At 37.7% G+C, this 25524-nt stretch overlaps 1 protein-coding gene across 1 annotated transcript in view; it reads right to left on the bottom strand.

The window, feature by feature from the left end:
* Positions 1-25524, bottom strand: part of KCNH8 (potassium voltage-gated channel subfamily H member 8) — a 369427-nt gene that overhangs the window by 246954 nt on the left and 96949 nt on the right. The window contains exon 2 of the mRNA XM_004419411.3: positions 7765-7998. Coding sequence (XP_004419468.1) covers positions 7765-7998 — 234 coding nt within the window. The remainder of the gene's footprint in view (positions 1-7764; positions 7999-25524) is intronic.

The following is a 25524-nucleotide window of genomic DNA, read 5'->3' as shown; positions in this document are numbered from 1 at the left end:
GAAGTAAAGAAAGAGAAACAACAACAACAACAAAAAGTAGAAAGGATCAATGAAACTAAGAGCTAGTTCATTGAGAAGATAAACAAAATTGACAAAGCTTCAGCCAGACTCACTAAGAAATAAAGAGAGAAGGCTCAATAAAATTAGAAATTAAAGAGGAGAAATTACAATGGATACCACAGAAATACAAACAATTATAGGAGAATATTATGAAAAACTATATGCCAACAAATTGGATACCCTAGAAGAAATGGATAAATTCTTAGACTCATACAACCTCCTAATACTGAATCAAGAAGAAATGGAGAGTCTGAATAGAGTGAACACAGGTAAAGAGATTGAAACAGTAATCAAAAACCGCCCACAAAAAACAAAACAAAACAGATGGCTTCTCTTAAGAATTCTACCAAACATTGGAAGAAGATTTAATATCTATCCTTCTCAAACTATTCCAAAAAATTGAAGAAGATGGAACACTTCCTAACTCATTCTATGAAGCCAACATCACCCTGTTACCAAAACCAGACAAAGAAAACACAAAGAAGGAAAATTACACGCCAACATCACTGATGAACACAGATGCAAATATTTTCAACAAAATATTGGCAAACTGAATACAGCAATACATTAAAAGGATCATACACCATGATCAGGTGGGATTTATGCCAGGGATGCAGGAATGGTTCAACATTCACAAACCAATCAATGTGATACACCATATTAACAAAATGAGGAATAAAAATAACATGATCATCTCAATAAATTCAGAGAAAGCATTTGACAAGATGTAGCATCCATTTATGATAAAAACTCTCAATAAAATGCATATAGAAGGAAAGTACCTCAACATAATAAAGCCCATTTGTGACAAACGCACAGCCAACATCATACTCAATGGTGAAAACTGAAAGCCATCTCTCTGAGAACAGGAACAAGACTAGGGTGCCCACTCTCACCACTATTATACAACATAGTCCTGGAGGTTTTGGCTAGAGTAATTAGGTGAAAAAAAGAAATACAAGATATTCAAATTGGAAAGGAAGTGAAACTCTTGCTGTTTGCAGATGACATGATCTTATATATATAAAACCCTAAAGAATCCATCAGAAAACTATTAGAAATAAACAACAACTACAGCAAAGTTCCAGGGTACAAAATCATCTTACAAAAATCAGTTGCATTTATACACTCTAACAATGAACCAGCAGGAAGAGAACTCAAGAATACAATCCTGTTTACAATCGCAACAAAAAGAATAAAATATCTAGGAATAAACTTAACCAAGGAGGTGAAAGACCTATACACTGAAAACTATCAGACATTATTGAAAGAACTCAAAGACGACATAAAGAAATGGAAAGATATTCCATGCACATGGAGTGGAAGAATAGACATAGTTAAAATGTCCATACCTAAAGCAATCTATAGATTCAATGCAATCCCAATCAGAATCCCAATGACAATTCTTCATGGAAAGAGAACAAAGAATCCTAAAATTTATATGGGACAACAAAAGACCCCGAATAGCGAAGGCAATCCTGAGAGAAAAGAACAAAGCTAGAGGCATCACAATCCCTGACTTCAAAATACACTACAAAGCTATAGTAATCAAAACAGCATGGTACTAGCACAAAAACAGACACAGATCAATGGAACAGAATTGAAAGCCCAGAAATAAAACCGCATATCTATGGATAGCTAAACTTCAACAAAGGAGCCAAGAACACATGATGGAGAAAGGAAAATATTTTCAATAGGTGATGTTGTGAAAACTGGACAGCCACATGCAAAAGAATGAAAATAGACCATTATCTTATGCCATACACAAAAATTAACTCAAAATGGATTAAAGACTTGAATGTAAGACCTGAAAGCATAAAACTCCTGGAAGAAAATATAGGTAGTTCACTCTTAGACATTGGTCTTAGAATCATCTTTTTGAATACTATGCCTACTCAAGCATGGGAAACAAAAGGAAAAATAAACAAATGGGACTACATCAGACTAAAGAGCTTCTGCAAGGCAAAGGAAACCATGAACAAAACGAGAAGACAACCCATCAGATGGGAGAAAATATTTGCAAATCATATATCCGACAAAGAGTTAATCTCCAGAATGTATAAAGAACTCATTCAATGCAACAACAAAAAACAAACAACCCAATCAAAAAATGGTCAGAGGAAATGAACAGACATTTTTTCAAAGAAGATATACAGATGGCCAACAGGCACGTGAAAAGATGTTCAACATCACTAATTATTAGGGAAATGCAAATCAAAACTACAATGAGATGTCACCTTATACCTGTCAGAATGACTATAGTTACCAAATGTTGGAGAGGATGTGGAGAAAAGGGAACCCTCATACACTGCTGGTGGGAATGCAAACTGGTGCAGCCACTATGGAAAACAGTATGGAGATTCCTCAAAAAATTAAAAATAGAAATACCATACGATCCAGCTATCCCACTACTGGGTATTTATCCAAAGAACTTGAAATCAACAATTCAAAGAGACTTATGCACCCCTATGTTCACTGCAGCATTATTCACAATAGCCAAGATGTGGAAGCAATCTAAGTGCCCATCAACTGACGAATGGATAAAGAAGATGTGGTATATACATACAATGGAATACTACTCAACCATAAAAAAAAGACAAAATCAACCCATTTGTAACAACATGGATGGACCTTGTGGGTATGATGTTAAGCGAAATAAGCCAGGCAGAGAAAGACAAAACACCACCTGATTTCACTCATATTTGGAAGATAAACAAACACATGGACAAAGAGAATAGATTAGTGGTTACCAGAGGGGAAGGGAGTTGGGGGTGGGCGAAAGGGGTAAAGGGGCACATATATATGGATAAAAATTAGACTATTGGTGGTGAGCACAATGCAGTCTATACAGAATATTGATAAATAATAATGTACACCTGAAATTTCACAATGTTATAAACCATTATGACCTCAATAAAATAATTTAAAAAAAGATAACTTTTTTGAAAATTCACCAAACTTTCTAAGTAACAAAAAAGTACTTAAAAGAGAGAGAGAAAGGGAAAAGAAAACAGATCGCATTCTAGAAGGAACACAAAATCCCTTAATCGGGGATTGGTTGAATCAACTATGATATGATGTAATACTATGCAGCTATAAAGAAAAATGAACAATCTCCAGCATATATTGTTCTGAAGGTATACACAGTTGTACAGGATGCTTGTTGTTATGCAAAGTACAAAACAATATGCAAAGTATGCTATGTATAAGAAAGGGAGGGAACCACAAAGATATATGTATTGCTCATATTAAAAAAAATGAGAAAATAAACACAAAATTAATCAAATGATTACCCTTAGTTAGGGTAGCCATACATTTGTTTGTCCAGAACAGCCCTAGTTAACACCTTTTGTATATCAATAGAAGTGGAGGCTACTGCTTTTCGAAAAGGCATCTTAATGGTACTGATTTCTGATATATAGGTAGACCCTGAACTATCTAGATGGAGGACAAGAAATGAGAAATGTTAGCTCCTGAACATAAAAATGTCAAATACTACTATCTCCATTTTAGAGAAGAAAAGTTTGTATATTATGCTTATCTGTGAAACTATTTCTCTTCCTAATTATCACTTAATTTTAAAAAACTTTATTCTTTCTCTGTATTGGTTTCCTCACCTGTAATATGACAATAATACAAGTATCTCTTTCTTAAAATTGTTCTAGGACTAAATAAGCTAATATAAGTAAAAGTTAAACGTGTGGGAAAGTTCCTAGCACATAGTAAGTATTACATCAGTGTTAGCTATTATTATTTTTCTAGTGGTCATTATCATTGACTTTTTAAAATGTTGTACTCTCTCTGACAACTAGTCTTTATTTTAGGAAGGGTGTGAGAGTGTGTGTGTGTGTGTATACGTGTTTCTATGTGTTTATTTTCTATTAGTTACCTAGAGGAAACCACAATACCACAGAGAGTAGGGAGCATAACTTCACATGATGTTGGAGCAGAGATAAGAAAAGACCAGGCATGGACTATTCTTCCAATTCCTTTACGGTTTTATTTTATTTTTATTTGGACTGAATTACTCTGCATTTTTGGAGGAACTCTTCTGGAGACTGCTGTGTCCCACACTTTTCCCTGGTCAGGAGAAGAGGAGAGATCCTTGAGGGAGAATAACTTTGGTGGGTAGAGGATAAGGTTTTCCTAAAGAAGATGGGGGCATTTACCCTGGGAAGTATGAAAAAAGGGGCTGCCTTTAGGTGCAGCAGAGAGGGAAAGGAGGGCAGGCTTCAAGACTTTAAAGCATGACTAGGAACTGGGTCCCGCCAGGTGGGTAATGCCAGTGAAGGATTTCCTACTTCATTTTCTTTGGACTCAGTCAATGGGCATATTTGCCATCCTGATCAAACTGTGACTTCCTTTAGGATAAGTTCCACTAGATGTCCTAAACCTTTAGAATACTCCCCTGCACGTCACCAGCCTTGGGTCAGGTTACTGGGATTACAGGCCTGGGCATGAAGAGAAAAGTCAGCCTTTTCTCCATCACTTTTCCCGTGAGGTCAGGAGGGCAAGTGCAACCCTGAGGAGCCAGGAAGCAAAGCAGCTCAATCACAGATTGTCAAAATGTATCTGGAGAGGATGATAGACGAGCATCCACTATCTAAAGTATATTAAAAGAAAATGAGCCTCGGGCCGGCCCCGTGGCTTAGCGGTTAAGTGCGCGCGCTCTGATGCTGGCGGCCCGGGTTCGGATCCCGGGAGTGCCCCGAGGCACCACTTCTCCGTCCAACGCAAGGCCGAGTCCCACGTACAGCAACTAGAAGGATGTGAACCTATGACGTACAACTATCTACTGGGGCTTTGGGGGGAAAAACTGAATAAATAAAATCTTTAAAAAAAAAAAAAAAAAAAAAAAAGAAAATGAGCCTTGAAGGAAAGAAGGAGGACCCTTGAGGTCATAAGCATGTTTTTAAAAATCAAAAATCCAGACATCCTGTAAAGTATCCATAGGTCCCTCTAGTAGTCAGTTTCAATTCCATTCAGCAAGCGTTTACTAGGAAACTAACTTTTGGTGGACACTGCTCTTGACTCAAGCTCTATGCACTGTGTTGTGGAAATAACTAATGCACAGATTGTGCCTTCAAAGGCCCACAGTCGTCTGTGGAGAGAAAGATTTATAAAGATAGCTAAACAACAGCATGATTAGCACAGGGGCGATAGTAGTTTTCAATCACTGGTAACTGGATCAGTTAGTTTGCTCACAATGCCAGACAATTTCCCATAGTGATTGGCTTAGAGACGATTGGTGCCTTTAATGATTTCCACACAAAGGGGTCCAAGGCCGCAGGCATCTTATAAAAATTTGGGCTCAGGAAATTCTTTGGGGTGTTGACTCCCACCCCGTGCTCCATATTTTCTACTTACCTGGCCTCCAAAGTCTCCATCCTTTAGCCTTCCCACCTAGATTCTCCTCCTTGCCCTGAACCTTTCTCAGTGGTGCCACATTTGGATATTTTGAGGACTCTTAAAAAGGAAGACACTCAAATGGATTTGGAGTGACCTATACAAGGCACCTAACTTAAGAAGAACAAGCCTGCGGTCAGCGGATATTTCAGACAAAGGATACTCCTTTTCCCTTTGTTTCACCAGATGGTGGTTTTATCACTCTCTACCAGTCTGCATTCTCAGTGACATCCTCTATTTTCTTTTATCTCAGGCCCTCTTTTCAATGATTGTGGTATAATTAGATAGAGCTAGAATCCTTTTGTTTTATCATATTTGCTATGTAGGCCTTATCTATTGACACTGGGAAGGACACAGTGGTCTGAACTGTGTTCCTAGTGCCAAAAAATTGGATACCCTGTCCCTCCCAGAGTGGTGTTCTCCAATGTTTCATCATTACTATGTTTCCAAAAGTCACAAGATCAAGGAATGTCCTCCAAGGACAAATAACTTATAAAAGGAGATGACGTTCCCGTGCTCAGGCTCCTATTTCTCTTCCTGACAAAGACCACAATACTAAGGATTGAGAGCAAGATATAGAGACTGGGGATGCTGCTAATCATTTACAATGCACAGGATAGCCTCCCACAACAAAGAATTACCGGCCCAAAATGTCAATAGTGCCAAGATTGAGAAACTCTGAGTTAAAGTACAATTTAAATGTTGTAACAAAAAGACCCCAAAATATAGTGATTCAAACAAGATGGAAATGTATTTGTCTTTGTCTGGGGTGGGTTCCTTCCATATTGTTGCTCTACATTCCTCTATGATGTTGTCCTTGTCAAATAGTTAAAGCTGGCTTTCCAACCTTACCTTAACATTCTGACCCACACTCATTAGTTTGCTAGGGCCGCCATAACAAAATACCACAGACTGGACGGCTTAAACAACAGAAATTTATTTTCTCACAGTTCTGGAGGATGAAAGTCTGAGATCAAGGTGCCAGCAGGGTTGGTTTCCCCTAAGTCCCCTCTCCTTGGATGGTAGATAGCTGTCTTCTAGTGTGTCTTCACATGACCTGTGTGTGCGTATCCCTGGTGTCTCTTTCTCTTCTTATAATGACACTAGTCATACTGGATTACTGTCCCACCCTTTTGACTTCGTTTAACCTTAATTACCTCTTTAAAGACCCCATCTCCAAATACAATCGCATTGGGAGTTAAGGCTTCAATATACAAACTTTGAAGGGACACAATTCAGTCTATAACACCACAGGAAAGGAGAAGAAGAGAAATAAAAGGGCAAACAATTTCATTTTTTAGAGATTTTGCCTAGAAGTTGCATAAGTCATTCTTTCTTACATATCGTTGGTCCAAACTCAGTCACACGCCCACCTAACTGCAAAGAAGCCTAGGAAATGTATTCTCTAACTTGGCAGCCATGTGTCCAGCTAAAACTCAGGGGGTTATGTTACTAAAAGGAAAAAGGAAAACTATTAAAGAGAGAGATAGAACTTTAGAAACTGGAAAATGATGGTTCATTCTCATTTTTGATTTTGCATTTTCCCAATTTAATGCCTCCTAGATTCATCCCATCTACCAGGGCCCATGGGATAAAGCTATCTATTCCCACATAGGACCCAAGCACTGCAGATACCATACCCATCCCTAGATCCTCTTTCATTTAGAGGAGAGTTACAAAACTGCAGCCACAAGAAAATACCTAGTATTTCCCCAGTGGCAGTTTTGAGTCCAGGCAAATTTACTCCCACCCTGAGACATCGTGTTGTCTCCTATTTTGTCTTTAGAATTTAAAAGAGTAGTGAGAAAGATTCTGTGGCGGGGAACCAGAAAAGAAAATGACTATGCTGATGTCCTGTAAATTAACTTCCTTTTCTTTCAGCGAACACTTGATCCCTGTCCTTAATGACTGAGGTCGAGATGTGGTTCTTAAAGGTATAAAATTTGGAAAAATATCTCTGGATAAAAGATCACCTGTTAATATATTAATAACGATCATATCTAATACATATGTTAAGAATGACCATAATATAATAGTAGTATACTTTAGCTTATATTAACTCAGTTAGTATATTGACATTGAAGAATTATAATTCTAATGCTAAATTTTCAGGCCGTTTATGCTGCTAATGGCTAAAATAGGGCCAACGTCCAAGTCATTTGTGGAATTTCTATAACAGAGTGTATTTATGTGAAACACCATTAAGCCTTAAAGGGAGTGATGGAGCAATTACTGAGTTGAAAGAAGGTGACCTTTCACAGCTGTCCAATGAGCACCAATCAAAGACAGCCAACTTACCGTTCTTCTTGTAGAACATAATTTCTCCTTTGAATTCTGTTTTTTCCTCTAGTGACTTTTCTATTTGAAGTATCAGTTGCTCGTTGGTTTCAACCCCAAATAAGAATTTGCAGCTGCAACTCTTCTGCATGACTTCAGTTCGGGCAAATCCAGCAAGCTCACAGAAGCCATCGGAACAGTAGACTATGGGGAAACCCTTAGCCACCTGGGCATTCGCAAGGATGAAGTTGCTATCTGTAGAACAATAAGAAGACACTCAGCAACTAAACAAGCATGAGAAACTCTTTTTAAGTCACAATTTCAGTAAAAAATTATGAGCACATGTGTTTAGCTAACACCACCTAAAATGCATGTCCTGATGTGCTGGGGTGGAAAAGAGACAATCCAAAACAGAAAATGGCATTGACCAGCAGAAGTACGTATTGAGTTCTGACTTTGGCTTGCATTTTGAAACACACTGTAGAGGGAACACAGTATTCACTGGCCTACTTTGAGGCATGTACCATCTAGTTGGCAGTAGGGTACTGTGCTTTTTGGCGTGATTCTGGTTCATATTGTGAATCTGCCACATGATGTGTAGGTGAACTTGAAAGAGTTACACACTCTAAACCTCAGTTTCCTTAGGCTTGATTTCCCTAAAAAGCAGACTCTAAGACAATGATTTGAATGTAAGTAGTTTATTTGGGAGGTGATTCCAGGAAGTTGGCAAGTAGGGAATTGAGAAAGGGAAGGGAGAGAAGGTAATAAAGAGTGAGATAAAAAGGGATTTATACCTATGGGCACCTGAGGCTCAATCACACAGGGATGCTAGAAGTGACTGGGTAGATCACAGCTCAAAGTTTTCCCAGTGAGGGGAGAGAAAGCTGGGGCATTTATCCACAAATGTCCATATCTCATGGGTTAGGGTGACTTCTGGGGTGTCAATATGTTGGCACTTCTGGCCTGCCCATGTTGGCTATATATATATTTCCATATATATATGGAAATGGTCTGCTTGTGATCTTAAGGGTGAGTCAAGAGGCCATTGGGAGGGCACTGATAGGTGTGCTACAAGGATGATAATATCGCTTACTTTAAGATTAAGTATATAACCTGCTTAGCCAAGTGTCTGGCACAGATAAGTACTCAATAAAAAATTATTATTCAGCATTATTCACATCTTTAAGGTTGTTTTATGAACAAATAAGAATCAGAGGACAATCAAAAATAGTAGACTATTGTTAAGTGCTTAGAGATAACTCCTGGAGGTGAGCCTGAGAGGCAATATTCAGGAAAGATTCCTGCACGACAGATTTTTTGAGATTAACTTTGAGGGATGGATACGATGTTTATAGGCAAAAAGATGATTATTGGAGATGGAGTGTAAGATAAGGCATTTATAAAACCTGTTAGTGGGTGACCTTTAGGTTCAAAATGAATTCAAGATTAATATTAAATCATTCATTCATTCACTCAGGAAACAAATGTTGAACACTGTTAGTATACGAGGCAATATTAAAGGCTGGAATTTTAACGACAATCAAAATAAAAATGGAAAGAACTACAGCACAAGCTGTTAAAAAATCAAGATTCAATATTGTATGTTATTAGATGAACTATTTCTCTGAAAATATATAAACACACATAAACATGTATACATATACCCAATATGAAATATTTATGTATACTTAAACACAAGTGGAATAACTGTAGACGTCTTTAGAGAGAGCAACTTTGGGCAAAGGCTTGTTTTTACTGTATACCTACTGTACCCTTTGAATTTTGTACCATTTGCTTTACGTACTGCCTATTCAAAAAAACAGTACGTTTAAAAGAGGTTTGCAGCACACAGCCTATCTTGTATGCCAGGATAAAGGAGGAATTCCAGCTACTTCCTGGTGGCCAGTAGGACAAGCACTGAAGATCTATTCCATGGGCTTCCCCATCTCCTTTTAAACATCTTTTGCCTGTTTCCAAAGTCCACCATCAGCTGGCAGAACCAAATCCACTCCACTCGGCTTTGCTCCAAACAGCCCCTAAGCTCAGAGTATCAAGTCTAGTGTTAACATCTGCATCCTGCCTGGGCCAGGCTGGCTCTTCTACCCTCCCAGCCAACCTCTCCCAGTGGAGAGAAGTCAGAGCTAAAGGCCCACACTGGGAAGCCTTCCATAATATGTTGTTTTGAAGCCATGGGAGTGAATTAAATTATCCCAGACTAATATTTAATTCTCTCCCCCTTTGCAAAAGCATTTATTGACTATGTACTATATGTTGGACTTTGTTCCAGTTGCAGAGGCAAAAAAGCTTATTAGACGCAGTCCCTGCCCTTAAAGATCAGTCGAGAACCTGTGAGAGTTCCCAGGTTAGTCCAGACAGGGGTGCCCTCCTATTGAGGCTCTGGTCTTAGCCTCATCAACTCCACACAGCTTTGGGTCACTCTCCAACCATAGTGTCTCTTCCTCTCTCCCTTCTAAAACTGTGGAGGAGAAAGATTGCTTAGAAAATGTAAACGCATAGTATCGGCAAAGTACTCAAACATCCTAAAAGAGCTTTTAATGTGCTTTCAGAAGCCATTTTTCAGTCGACTGCTGACATGTTTACTGACTTTCTACTATATGCCAGGTGACATGGTTCTACCATATGGCAGGTCCCCGAGTGAGGTGACGGGGGGTGTTAAAAGATGAATAAGGTATAGTCTCTAGCTCTAGGATATTACAATTTAATTAAAGAAATGCATGAATGTCAATAACAGTAAAACACGGCATATAAGTACCAGAATCAGTGGTACACAGATAGTAAGTATTACCAGAGTTGAGAAATGAAAGATCCTAGGCTTTGAAAATGGTTAGCTAGAAATAAGACAAAAATAGGCAGAGATGATTTATCAAAGTTACTGGAAGGTTAGAGCAGATGCTTGGATGGAGGAGGCTCAGAGGAAGAACGGAGAAAGAGGAATTGAAGACAGAGAATAAACAACATTACATTTTGTCCTAAAGTCCAGTTTTCCCGTTATTTGAAAAGCTACAAGTTTTCTTTTGTTAGTATTTATCTGGTATACCTTTTCTCATCTTTCTACTTCAACTCTTCTAGGGACTTATGTTTTATAGTTGTCTTGCATGTATTTAAATTTTTTAAAAGGATAATATGAAAATACATCCATCACCTGAGATCAATATATTTACTTTTATTAATATTACTATAGTACACTGTTTTTTTACCAACTTAATCTGTCCTTTTCTTCACTGCTTTGTTATTTTGCCTTTTCATTTTTAAAACGTAGGAAATATACCGCACCACAAAAAAGATTTTATAATAATATTTACAAACAATAAACACCCATAAATCATTCATTCAGTAAAAACTCCAGTGTGCACCATACAGACAGTATTTCCCTCCTTCCCCAAAGAAGAAACCCATAACTTGTATTTTTGTAATAATTATTCCCATGTATGTACTTTTGGCACTTATATATGTATCTTTATGCAACACATTGCCTAATTTTTTCCTGCTTTTTGTGGCATATATTATGATATTTCATTCTGCATATTTCTTAGTGATTTGCTTCTTTTATTAATTTTCTTAGCATCTTTATAATTGTTTATGGACACAAGAAAAGACCAGTCCTTCAGAGCTACAATAAGCTTCTGAAAAAAGCTGCTAAATGATTCACCAAATTGCCTGATCTGTGTGTTTCAATTAAGGATTATAGTGTGTTTGAGGTAGTTAATTCTGTCTGCAAATATACTGCAAAAACAAAGCAAAAAAAAAAAAAAGCCATGTATTTGGCCTTTTCTGTTTATATTTAGCGCTTGTCCTCGATATGTAATTGCATTTCAATTCCAAAGAGAATTTAGTGGCAGTCGGCTGCCTCATAAAGCCAAGTGTACTAGCTACATGAATAGCCCTTCTGTTTGGGAAAAGAGTAGCTTCTCTCACCCAGCTATCTACTTGGAAACATATGCTTTTCTGAATACCAGTCCTGGAATCTCCAAAGCAGGAACATGACCTTTACTTTAGAATTATGCCATAATGATTATGAACCCATCATGGCTATACCACTATCCATACATATGCTAAGGGTATTTAACCTTTTAAGGAATCAATTATGCATATGTGATGCACATCTAAATGCCACACAGCTTTTCCCAGCTTGTTTCAGGGTCATCCTCTTGTGTAAATCCAGTTTTGAAGTGCCAGTAAACAGTAGAATCTAAACGTGTTTACATTTTAGGAGGTTGATTATTTCTTTAAACGCTTCCTTAGCAAAATCTTTCATGGATCGTCAGAGGGAATCTCAGGGTTGGTAGAGACCAGGGTCATTTAGTCTGACTTCCTAATGTAGAGCACCACTTTCCCATTCAAATGGACATGTACTATTCATTGTTGATTTCCCAGGCACAAAGGGTATGGTGGTAGGGATGGAAAGGTATAGAAGGAAAAAATAAAGAGGACAGGGCAATCATGGATCCACCACTAATTCCTTTCATCCTTGTGCTTGTCCCACTTTTCAGATGAGAACACTGAGACCTGGAGAACTTTAGTTGGAAGCTAGGGATTAAAACCAGGGCTATGTGACAAACTATGTTTACTACATCATGCATTCTTTCTGTAAAGAAGTGACTTGTTCTTTACTTCCAGGTGAAATGGGTTAATTCTATAAAAAGGTTTTTACCTCTTCCAGTCTACAAAGAGCCAAAACACACAGATTTTTCTCTGTAGAAATCATTTATTAGAAGTTCATTGATGATATCTCTTAAACCAGTCTGGGTCTCTCAGCAACCTCTATGTCACTTCCTCATTTCCTCTAGAAAGTCAACATTTAAAAAATATGACAGCGACTTTCTTGATTACAAAATATTTGGCACAGGTCCACTCCAGAGGCTCGCAGGAGGCAAAGAAACGTAGTTGCTATTCAAACGATCTGGTTTCCCGTCTCCTCATGCCCTTTTAATGTATATCACAGTACTTCTAAAATTCTCCCATTGAAATATCCTTCTACTGGCCGAAACCAATAAATGTGTATTTCAAGGAGCCTGGAGGCATAGATCTAAGTTCAATATTGTTTTGAAATCTCATTTTTGACTTAGAAATCCATTAGAATTTTGCATTCTACTGTGTTGTATATTCATGTTTGTTTGATTGTTTTTTATTTTGTCTTAATATGAGCCTGACAAATTTTTAATTTGATTGAAACTTTGGGAGGATATGCTGTTTGTTTTCTATGACTCTGTGCATACCACTTAATATGCATAACCTAGGTCTACATAACCTAGGTTTGAGAATCATGACTGCAGGTAGAATAGCACATGTTCAAGAGGATTAGGCAGACTCAAATCACTCTCCCGGCAGTCTCAAGTGGTTCAAAACAACCATCTCAGAACCCAGGCCAAGAGCTCTCCACGTGGTAGACCCTGGAGCCATTCAAACCAAAAGAGTCATTGATAGATACTAACTTGGCATCAAAGGGAAACCTGTACCCCCTTGGCTGTTTCTGCCAATAACAGAGAAATGGAGACTTTGATGGTCCAGATCTTTATTTTTGAAAAGTGCCTCTGATGTTGGTTCTCTTTTAAAACCAAAGCTTGTGTTGTGTTAGCAAGTACTCGTGAATGTACTCTGCAGACAAAGTAGCTGGGCAAATTTCAGTCCTTTAGTCCTCATTTTCTTGCAGAGAGCAAGAAACAAACATGAACTTTTAGTTTTCTTTTACGAGTTACCCGCACGCTTTCTGAATTATGTTCACATACAGGTCCAAGAAAGACAACGTTTGTACCCCTCGTGATATTGATCACAATCATCTCTCAAGACTACTTTATTCAGGCAGATAGAATATGAATGTCTATGACTTTAAAATCTTTAAACGATCTTTGCACTTTATATTGATTTCAGGGAACTTAATTGTACCATTTCCAAGTATGATGGCATCTTTATTAGATTAATGGTACTGGCTGCAAGCTAAAGTTCTCAGTGTGCTCCCTGCCAAAATTTAGGAGGGTGCTTGGCTTTGAGGACTTTTCTAACCCATAAGAAAAAAAGCAGATGAATAATTTGCAAAGAGGTATTCTCATAGTCCTTGTGATTTACACATTACCTGCTGACATGCTTCAAATGGCCATATTGCTAGCTTTCATCACTCATTTATGGTTTGATTTTTAAAATACTGTAAGACAGACGAAGATTAGAAGAAAACTTGGTAACAAGGCAAAGCTCAAGGCTGGAACTCTAGTGCTGAAGTCGTAGTAGAAAGTGGTAAGTTGTATCTGTGTATGAGAATAGCTTGCTCTCTTCAGTCCCATAAGCAAATAAATACAGAGACAAATATAAACAAATATGCTTCACCACCTTGCCCCTGGGAGCATGGTCTTGGGCTAGCAACACCAGCCTCCCTGGCAACTTGGTAGAAATGGAGAATCTTAAGCCTCAGCCCAGACCCCTTAAATCAGAATCTGCATTTTAACAAGGTTCATGTGCACATTAAAGTTTGTGAAGCTCATTTAGAATATCACTGGAAAGATGTACAAGAACCTAGTGACAGAAAATGACCAAGGGAGAGTACCTGGGTGGCTGAGGATAAAAAAAGGAAAGGAGCCATTTTGAATTTGCTTCATTTGAATTTTGAATTTTGTACCATATGCATGTAACAGCTATTCAAAAATATCTTCTTAAAGTTTATTTAAAGACTCATTTGAATGGCTAAATGAAAATAACGATTAAAAACAAACAGTAATCTTGATGAAGTAAAAGAAAAACTAGATAAACAAATTTTAAATTATCCAATAAAAAAAGATAAAAGCTCATTAAGACAAATAAATTTTAAGCAAATTTAGTACATTCTTGATCAGAACTCAGTATTAGCAAGATCAGTAAGTTTTGCAAATTCCATTTTTTCAGCTGTGTGAGCTTTGAGGTTGCATTATACTAACTCTTTTTCAGATTTATTGTCTCAGCGTTCAGTAAATGAGTTTAATTTTGAAAAAGAATGATTTTTAATTATGACAGTCCTCATCAAAAGTAAAATGAATGAGGGAAAAACTTCAGAAAATCTCAAAGGCAATTAAAACGTGTTTGCTATTTTATCCACAGTTGATGCTGTACAAGCACATTTGAAACAATATTAAAACGTGCTTACTTTTCTCTAGTTCTTGTCTTACAGAATTAATCTTTTAGGCAAAATGGTCTTTCACATCACCTGTTTACTTTTTAAAAAATTAGTATTATTATCTCACTCTGCCATTGGGATGTACACGCCAAGGGACAGGGGTTTGGTTTGTTTGGTTCATTAATGTGTTCACAACTTCTAGAACAGTGCCTGGCTCATAAGACATGCTTAACAAATATTCGTTAGGTAAATGAGTGAAATAAACTTGTAACGTATTAGTTTTTATTAGAGCACACAAAATGAGGGCAATGTTTTTTTAGCTGAATCTATTATTATATTATTTAGCAGGAATCACTTATAACTAGCAACTTTGCTTTAAAAATAAAACCAGAACCACCCTAAACAGCCCAGCTCATGCCCATAGTTTTCATCCTGACATGCTACTTTTAGTAGTTTTAATAAGCAGAAATAGAGAGCTCAACAAGGCTAAACAAAATCCTTTCTCCAAAATATAAAATGAAGAAATCACGAGGCATTTCTGCTTAGTACAGAAAACAACTGTGTGCACGTGAATTAAACAACTTGGAATCATTAGGGACTCTTTGGGGTCATTAAGGGGCTACTTCGTAATTTTCTAATCCAAGATGCTGCATTTTAGCCACTACCCTAGTGGGGGTAGGCTAACCTGTGGCAAATAGTGCATAGAGAAAAGAACTAGGTGTGATGTAAATATCTCTGTATTTGCATATTTATTATTCCTGCATTTTCATATTTATAATTCCTGTCCCTCCCTACCCCTCCTCCCCCAAATCAAACATGAACCATAGGTAAGTTTCCTGGGAAGGTCAAGCATTTTTCCTGTTTTTGCAAAAAGCAGGGGAGGAGAAAACTCAGTTCGCTATACTTTCCTCCTTTTCAAGATACACCACTGGATGATATAAAAATCCCAACCCCCTAACCCAGAGGAAGGATAAGGTAGAGAGAGTTAGGTGGAAAGTGGCAGGGAAAGTTTAGCGCCTTGGCAATTGTGGAACCTGGATTTTCTGGCACCATTCTCATTTAGTGTAATTTTGTTCTCTTAAATAAACTTAAATTTCCAAATATGTAGCTAATTGTGGTTTAAATTTTATACCTTTGTAAAAGTTTTCTTAGGAGTTTACTTAAAGATAAAGTAAGACAACATGACAATATTTTTATTCTGAAAAACATAGTTAAACATGGTTATTTGGTTTGGCTCTTATTCGGCCCATTGAAAGGCAGATTAAATGGAACCTAGCAAATGAAACCAGCCGTATTCTATGAATATCTGGATCCCAAAAATATTTAACTTCTCCCCTAATTCTCCTCCAGCACAACCTAGAGTTTGTTTGCAATTGTGTTTAATGCAAAGAATACTTTCTTTTAATTACAAACAGATTGAAACAGACTGTTTACTTCAAACATACATGAAGATTTGAAAATGAAAGTGACTAATTCAACCATATTTTAGTCATTATATCATCTTTTTTACACGTAAAGTCTTTTTAAATTTGAATTTTCGAAGACAACATATACAAATTAGTGTGCCTGGTGCCCCAGAGTGGACTGACCTTTTTCTTTCTGTTCAAGCTTTGCTTATATTCTGTGGAAGCTAATGCAACTCAAATGTTTTTCATAATTTGGTAGCATTTTCCAGAACCTCGTCTTACCACTACGTAGTCTTCTCTGCTTCACAGTACTCATGTTTAATTAAACAGGAAAGACAAGTGGCTTTACAAGAGATAATTGTAAGTTAAGTAGCAGAGAACACAAAAATAACCTAATTTGATAGTTATAGATATTCCATAGCTGTAATATTAGTGTTTTTATTCTAGTGTCTTTAAAATAATGCAGAGAGAGCGCAAAACTTTAAGTAAAGTGATACCTGGTAAAGGCAGGTCTCTGGGAATTTGGGGGAGAGGTGGAGGCAAGAGGAAGATGACAATAACTGAGAAACAAACCAACACAGGTGAATGCTGACTCCGCATTATGAAACCGATATGAGTAGGAAGGAGGCAGCCAAATAAATTAGACAGGCAGAAATAAAGCAGATGATAACTGCTGTTTGGTAAGCAGCTGCAATATGCCAGGTGCTCAAGTCAGCATTTTGCATTTTGAATTTCTGGCCTCGCAACAGCATCTTATGGAAAGTGTTGTTATAGATGAAGGGACCTTGGCTCAGAAAGGTTGAATAACCTAACAATGCTACACAGCAAGTTAAAACATCCTTAGAGCTACAATATTCCTGATCTCAGTGGATGACAGCCAGAGGTGATGTAGAGCTAGGATCTGGGTAAGGGTTCCTTGACACCAAGCCCAGTGTTTCTCAAAGTACAGCCTTTGTACACCTGGTCCATTGGAATCTCCTGGGTTGCTTATTATAGTTGCAGTTTCTCAGGCATCACCTCAGATCTATTAAATTAGAATCTCCAAGGAATGGGAGTGCAGGATCTCCATTTTAAACAAAATCACCAGGTGTTACATATCACACAAAAACTTGAGACCTTCTGCTTTAATGGAAGGAGGTTCTGATTATATACCTCAACCCCGACTTGAGAAGGGATGTCCCCCTTGTAAATGATTATATGCTCAATTTCTAAGGTTTGGGAGGATTCTGTTCCAAAACATAACTCCTTTGATTTTATGGTTTTCTGTAATTCCCAAAAAGACTCAATAATTAGCTCAGTTCATAGAACTACAGAAGCTCAAAGTTTCAGGAGGATTATACAGGTCAATACATAACCTAATGCCCAATCTATAATCCTTTAATCCCCCTCTAGGATATTCTGTCTTGTGGTTGCCAAGTGTCAGTACCCTAGTGATGGTGACCTCACTCATGAATGAGTGATGTCAATGCTGTGACTCTGAACGGTGCTAACCTAACCCAAACATGGGTTTAACACCTGCTGTTGCTCTTTTTACCTAGAATAATCTTTGCACAGAAAATCATGTTTATCACTCTCCTGTTTTTAATTCTTTAAAGGTTTTCTATTGCAATTGAAATGAAACTCAAATGCCCTAGACCATGGCCTGTAATACCCTGCCTGAGACCTCACTGATTCCTTACCTGGTATCTGACATTGAAGAAAGTTCTTCCCAGCTCTTTCCAGCCTCAGCCTCAAGGCTTTTGCCCATGTAGTTCCTTCTCCCTGAGTTTCATCCTTCAGGTCTCAGATTAAATGTCTACTTCTTAGCGAGTCCTTCCCTGACCATCCTATCTAAGTAGGTCATGACCCTCATTATTCTCTATCATAATAGCCTGTTATTTTTTCTTAAGACTGTTACAATTTTTAATGATATTTCAACATATTAGTTTATTATTTATGATTCGTTAGCCACTCACACCCAAGCCCACTATACACAAAACTAAATACACACTAATCTGCAAACTCTATAAGGAAATGGTCCATTGTTGTATATCCCATCACCAAGCACATTATGTGTGTGTGTGTGTGTGTGTGTGTTTTCTGATTGAATATTATCTGAGACACACATCCATTTTTTCCTGAGTGAATGGTATCAGTCCATCTGAGTTATGCTGACCTGACATCATGGCAGCCACCTAACCTGTAATGTAGAAAGCTATGTTTCCATGAGAAAATTCGTTTCTGTTGATGATTAGATTTTCGGTTGAGCACCTTCTGGACCTAAGTCATGAAGAGGTATAAAATGAAATATAACATATCTGGTAGACATTTTATCCTTTGGATGAACACTGGTCTACATACCAGGTATCTTAAAATTGGCTTCTGGCTCTCTCAAAAACAAGCTATGTGATTGTGCCCAAGTCATCTCCCCTCTCTGGGCCTTACTGTCTCATCTGTAAAGTAAGGGAGTTGATTATATAATCTCCAAGATTCTTTCCAGCTCAGACATATGGTGATTCAATAAATTATGGACACAGAGGTATGTGTAAATAGTGACTAAAATGTAATGATTGTCATGAATGATGTAAAAATGCTGCATACAATTGTAATCTTAGAGACGAGGGAAGGAAGGAGGGAGGTAGGAAAAAAGGAAGAAAGGAGGAAGAGAGAAAGGAGAAAAAACAGACAGACAAAAGGAAAAAGAATTTGAATATTAGAATCTAGCAGAAGGATCATTTTAAAACAGCATGGAATGTCTCAAATGCTGAAATTCTTCCAAGGTTTCAGGAAAGGCTTTGAATGACATTCTGCTGTATACACTTGGGGTCACAACCAGATTCTGCCACTTTTAGCTATGAGAAGTGGGAAAGCTGTCTAACTTTTCTGAATTTAGTATCTTTCTCTTGTGAAATAGGAGATGATTATTCTTCCACATTAAATACCTCACCTAATGCTTGGCATATAAAGACATTGCTCAATAAATCATTACTTCACTATTTCCACTGCTGAAACTATTACTAACTGAAACATACAATATCGTGAATATTTCCCCATTTATCCCTGTTTTTATAACCATAATTTGAGTAGTGATATAACAATATACCAAAAGTTACTTAGCTAATCCTCTGTTCTGGAAATTATATATATTTTCTGAGAACATGCTAGGTCTGTTCCTTAAAAGATTTTGCTGTTAGTAAAAATTAAAGTTAGTATTTTGGATACATCTTCTGGAATTAAAAAAAAAAACCTGCAAGATTCCTCCCTCCCATCTACCGCTAGGCACTTATTGATACCAAACAACCTTGAGGACTTGTACCAAATTCTATAATTTCCAACAAAAGTCCATTGAGGGAAAAAACTAAAATGTGTATTTCATGATATAAATGTATGCTATGAAGTAGCATCGTCCTAGAGGCAATTTTTTTTTTTTTTTTTTTGCTGTTTTATGTTAGACAATTTAAGAGACAGGGATGTAAGGTAATTGGTTCTTTTGCCCTTGTAAAGGCTCTTTTGGCATTGTTATTCATCCACAATTGGAAAGCAAGATGTATTTGCTCAGCATGTGGTTATTAAATCACAAAAAGAGAGTTATTTTTCTATACAAATAAGAAATTCTCAGAAAGAGATGCTAGTCTCTGCAAAAACAGAGACTTGGAATAATTTCTACTTCCTGTTTTTTTTCTTTTTTCAGTTGTTTTATGATTGTCTAGTCTACTATTTTCTCAGTCTAGAGACAAGAGAATTATATCATTTCATATATTTTTAGCGTTGCTACATAGAAGAGAGAACAGTCATGTTCTAGGTTTGTCCAGGAAGCAGAATCAAAGCCCATTGATGGACATCACAAGGAAAAGGATTTCATCTCAGCATGCATATAATTGTATCTAATAACTGAGGCTGCCCAAAAGGTCACATGCTACCTCAAATCTGGTGAGCTTCCTGTTACCAAGAGTACTCATATTGAGATGGATGACTGACTCAGATGCAATAGAAAGGGGGCTGCAATGAGCAGCAGCAACTTGGCCTAGATGACTTCTAAGGCCACTGGTGAAAAATCTAAGAAATAATCTTGCCATGCTTTGTTGAAGGGTTTCTTCCAACCAAGCCCTGATTTCTGGAGATCTTTATATCTACATACAGAAATAAAGTATGCCAAACCCAACTGCTAAATTTCTCATCTTAAAATTTATAGGACATATATAAATTATAAATTATTATAAATATATATGTGTGTATTTACCCCTAGCCAATAGGCTTAAAGGGGCCAATAGGCCCCTTTAATCACATTTTTCCTAAGCAATAAAGATATGATTTGGATTTAAATTGTTTTGAAACAAAAGGTATACAGACACACACACACAGGCCCTAGATCTACATTATTCCTTGATCCTGTTCTGAATCCCACAATGGTCCATGCACTTTGATCTATCAGAGCTGATATACTAATTGCACAGATTTCTCAGTGTGGCTGTTTGCATATGCTCCAAGCTCAGTCTGTACAGTACAGGATCTTTATCACCTGCATCTATAGGACCCTTATTATTTACTGGTATTTTATTCTGTGCAGATTCACGTAAATCACTGAACTCAAGAAATGCACTGCTCTCCAGTGCATATGCCTACTATGGTTGCCCTCTAATACTCAGGTGTGTGGTCCTTGTGCTAATGTCAAGGGCAGGTTTTTATAAGACATCTTGGCTTTTGGAGAGAAGAACAACCAGGGTTGCCACATACAATTGAGCAGGTCTTGTCCTAAAAAACTATGCCCAGCTGACGGCTGTTTGGGGACTGAAATCCAGCCTGCACTCAGCTCACCAAACCATGAATACTGGTATTGGGCCATGTCCACCGGAGGACGGGGCCTTGTCTAATTCCCACAAAGGCTATGGTCAGCTCTGAGAACAATGGCCTGACTGAATAATATCTGAAAACTCTTCTGTTACTCAACAACAAGAGTAATAAAAACATCTATATATACTTCCTGTGATCTCCCATCAAATGGCTATTCCCAGGCGATTTATAAAAAGTAATTTTAGAGAGTGACATCAGCATCATGGTGGAGTGAGTTGTTCCCTTGGTCTCTCCTACCTATGTTACAACCAAATGGACATTCATTAACCAACAGAGGATTCCCTACAAAGCACAATAGGATGTCTGAGAGATCCACACAGCCACACATCTGAAAGTGGAGGTACTGGATCCCTGGAAAGCAGTGGCAGGAGGTGAGTGGATTCTCTCCTCCCCTCCTCCGACGTGGCAGCGATCTAGGTCATAGGCCCTCACACAGCAGTTGGCACGGGGCTGTAAAAGGAGGCTGGGGGGCAGGCAGGCCTGCATGTGAACGCTTTCATTTTTTGAGTTGCAGCCTGGCCTGAAAGAACACTCAACACTGAGTGGCAAAGCTCAGCCACCTCATGGGCACCCCCAGCAACTGCAGCAGCCCAGGCAAACCACCCGTGAGCACATAGTGGGCCAGTGCACATGAAAGAAAGTACCCCACTCCTCCTGCCTTGCTCACCAGCTCAGCTAGTCCTCGGGCACGGCAGCAATTCCTCAACAGAACACCTGCCTATACGTGTGTAACCCAAAAAGCAGCTATAGCCAACAGGCAAATGCAGGTGAGCACTATAGACACAACTTCCAGCAGACACGGTGGGTTCAGAAAACAGAGTTGCTGCCTCCCCCCAGAGGTGGCAGGTGGAATCTGCGAACTGATACTACTACAAATGCCTTGGCAAAGGATCAATTCAACAAACACCATGAAAAACTACAGTAACGCTTCAGAGCAGAAGGAAAATGACAAGTCTCCAGAAACCAAACATGAAGTCACAGAAATTTACAATCTAAATGACAGAGAATTCAAAGTAGTTGTCATAAAGTACTCAATGAGTTACAAGAAAACTCAGACAGACAGTTCAATGAACTCAGGAATACAATGAATGAGCAGAAAGGATACTTAACCAAACAGATTGAAACTCTAAAAAAAACCAAACAAATTCTAGAGATGAAGAACACAATGAATGAGATAAAAAAAAATCTAGAAACATTAAAAAACAGAGCTGATGTTATGGAGGAAAGAATTAATAACTTAGAGGATGGAAACATAGACACACTTCAGGTGGAGGAGGAGAGAGAACTAAGATTTAAAAAATTGAAGAAATTCTTCGAGAATATCAGACTCAATTAGGAAGCGCAACATAAGGATTATACATATCCCAGAGGGAGAAGGAAAGGAGAAAGGAATAGAGAGCTTGTTCAAAGAAATAATAGCTGAGAACTTTCCAAACCTGGGGAAGGAACTGGACTTAGAAGCACATGAAGGCACTAGAACTCTTAATTACATCAATGCCAAAAGACCTTCTCCAAGGCACATAATAATAGTAAAACTGGCAAAAGTCAATGACAAAGAAAAAATATTAAGGGCAGCAAGGCAGAAGAGAATAATCTACAAAGGAACTCCTATCAGGCTTTCCATGGATTTCTCAGCAAAAACGTTACAGGCTAGGAGAGAATGGAAAGATATATTCAAAATACTGAAAGACAAAACCTTTCAACCAAGAATACACTACCCAGTGAAACTATCCTTCAGATACCATGGAGAAATAAAAGCTTTCGCAGATAAACAAAAGCTAACAGAGTTCTTTGCCACTAGACCTCTCTTACAAGAAATGATCAAAGATGCCCTTATGCCTGAAACAAAAAGAAAAAAGTTTACAAAGCCTTTAGCAGGGAGATAAATAGACAGACAAAATCAGAAAACTGAAGCTCTCCATCAGAACAGGTTAGAAAAGACTTAATTCTAACAGAAAAGATAAAGGGAAGGAAAGCATCAAAAATAACTATAAACACAAATTTAGTCAAAAACTCACAACACAAAACAGAATAATTTGTGACAACAATAACTTAGAAGGAGAAGAGGAAAGGGATAGAACCTGCTTAGGCTAATGGAGATAAAAGGCTATCAGAAAATGAACTATCTCATCTATGAGATCTTTTATACAAACCTCATAATAAACACTAAACAAAAAATCTGAGCAGAGACACAAATCATAATTAAAGTGAAAACTGAGAAAACCATCACAGAAAACCACCAAACTGAAATGGCAGTCAGAAATATAAGGGAAGAGAAACAATGGAAATATAGAACAACCAGAAAACAAGAGATAAAATGGCAATATTAAGCACTCAAATATTAATAATCACTCTAAATGTAAATGGATTGAATTCTCCAATCAAAACATACAGAGTGGCTGGATGGAATAAAAAACAATACCCACCAGATGTGGGGGTTTTTCCACACATCAAGCAATTCTAGCTGCTCTAGCAAATTAATCAAACCCAAAGAAGGGGTCGAAGTAACCTCCGATTTATAGGCAGTCAATCAGAAGAATAAGTGACAACCCAGACTTCTGATTGGTGTCCAGGGGGCAGTCTTGTGGACGGAGACCTTAACCTGTGGGATCTGACGTTAAATTTGAGGATACTCAGCTGGTGTCACAGAATTGTTTGATCTGTGGAAAAACCCCCACATCTGGTGTCAGAGGTGAGGTGAAGTACAGTGTGAGAGTAGAGGAGAAGTAAGAATCATAAATTACACAGTTTTCTCCAGTCTTCATTTTCCTGTCTCTCTTTAACCAGTGCCCTCTTACCCCACCTTCAACACACACAAACGTACAGTGCACACACCAGTGTGTTTCCGTTCACCTTCCTCCCCAGCGAAAGCCACTAGAGTAATTCATCTTAAATAAATAAACAGATGGGAGAGGGGAGTGAATACAGGATGAGGGAAGAAGAGAACAGAGAGTATGTGGTCTATTAAGATAAGATTATCCGTACCTTTATTGTTGTTGCTAACCAAAAAGTTGCACAAACCCAACCCCACACAAAGGAAGACTTCCCAAATGATTCAAAGAGAGACCAACAACTTCTACGCAGCCCCTACAGCCCCAGTCAGTATTCCAAATCAGTTATTGGTCCTGCAGAGCTATGGAAGTGAAAGTCTCTCAGGAATTTGTGGAGCCATTTACATACTATTACAACATCCTCATGTTAGTTACACTAGGAAGTCTGAGACTGTGCCACCAAGCTTTCCCCACCATAGTTCCCCATCTGGGTACAGAAACATACCATTTATTCAATGACCTATTTTTTTTTTTAATTATCTCTAACTACAAGATCCTATGTTGGAATCTAACTACTTTATCCAAGAAATGTGCAATGTCTGTTTCCCGAGTGAGTATAATTGAATCTGTGCCAAAAGTCAGTTTTCCTGGTTTTAATTTTGGCCATTTTCCCTAAAATAATTGTTGAAAAAAATCAGATCACTCCAACCAGCATACTCTAACTCAGACCCTTAGATTACCGTGACTCCGCACCTGAGACAATCCGAGGGCATTAAAAAGATTAACAGCATCTGCACTTTTAAGGAAAATCCATTTATTCGATATTATTTATCTTTTCCAGTTATAAAGACTTATACAGATGATCATTGTTATATAATATTTATAATTAAATACTCAAACATAAAGGGAATAATGTGACCAACATCTGGGTACCTATCAGATTAACAAATATTAACATATTTCCATATTAATTTCTGATTTTATAATATTACAGATGCAGGTGACATGCCTTCCTCAATGCTAGTTGCTCTCATCCTTCCCCAGAAGCACACATAATCCTGGAGTGGGCATGTATCCAACTCACTTTTGTTTTTACATATTCATCATATTTTTTTGTATATAAACAGCATATGGAAACGTTTTATGCGTTTTTAAAATTTACAAAAATTGTATCATTCTTTATGGATCATTCTGAAGTCTGGTCCCCAACCCCCTAGTAAATTTCGTTTTTGAGATCTATCCACGCTGATAACTATACATTTAATTGTTTCATTTTAACTACTGTACTGTAGGCATATATCACAGTCTATCCATCCATTCCTCTATGGATGGACATTTAACTAATTTCTTCCCTTCGTCCCTTCCTTCTTTCCTCTCCTTTCCTATAATAAACAAAGCAGCAAAGCACATGAGCATGAGTGCCAGGGTTTTTTGCAGTTCATTATCTTAAATTTTTAAGAGGAAATTGAATAAAGTTTCTTATTGACAGGTAAGAATTCATTTACTCATACAAACAGCTAAACCATATTGGAGCATTATAACCTACAAAAACACTATATGTATTTTGCAAAATATTTATCCAGCAATTAATCCAGTCATTTTCTTTTTCTAGGAATATTTTAAAAATGATGCTGGTGACTCCTGCTACAAACTTTCCACTTATAACTTTCCACTT

This window comes from Ceratotherium simum, chromosome 5 (assembly GCF_057802395.1).
Source record: "Ceratotherium simum simum isolate JZ-2026a chromosome 5, ASM5780239v1, whole genome shotgun sequence".
NCBI classification, from domain to species: Eukaryota; Metazoa; Chordata; class Mammalia; order Perissodactyla; family Rhinocerotidae; genus Ceratotherium; species Ceratotherium simum.
This window is presented reverse-complemented; position numbering and strand designations above follow the sequence as displayed.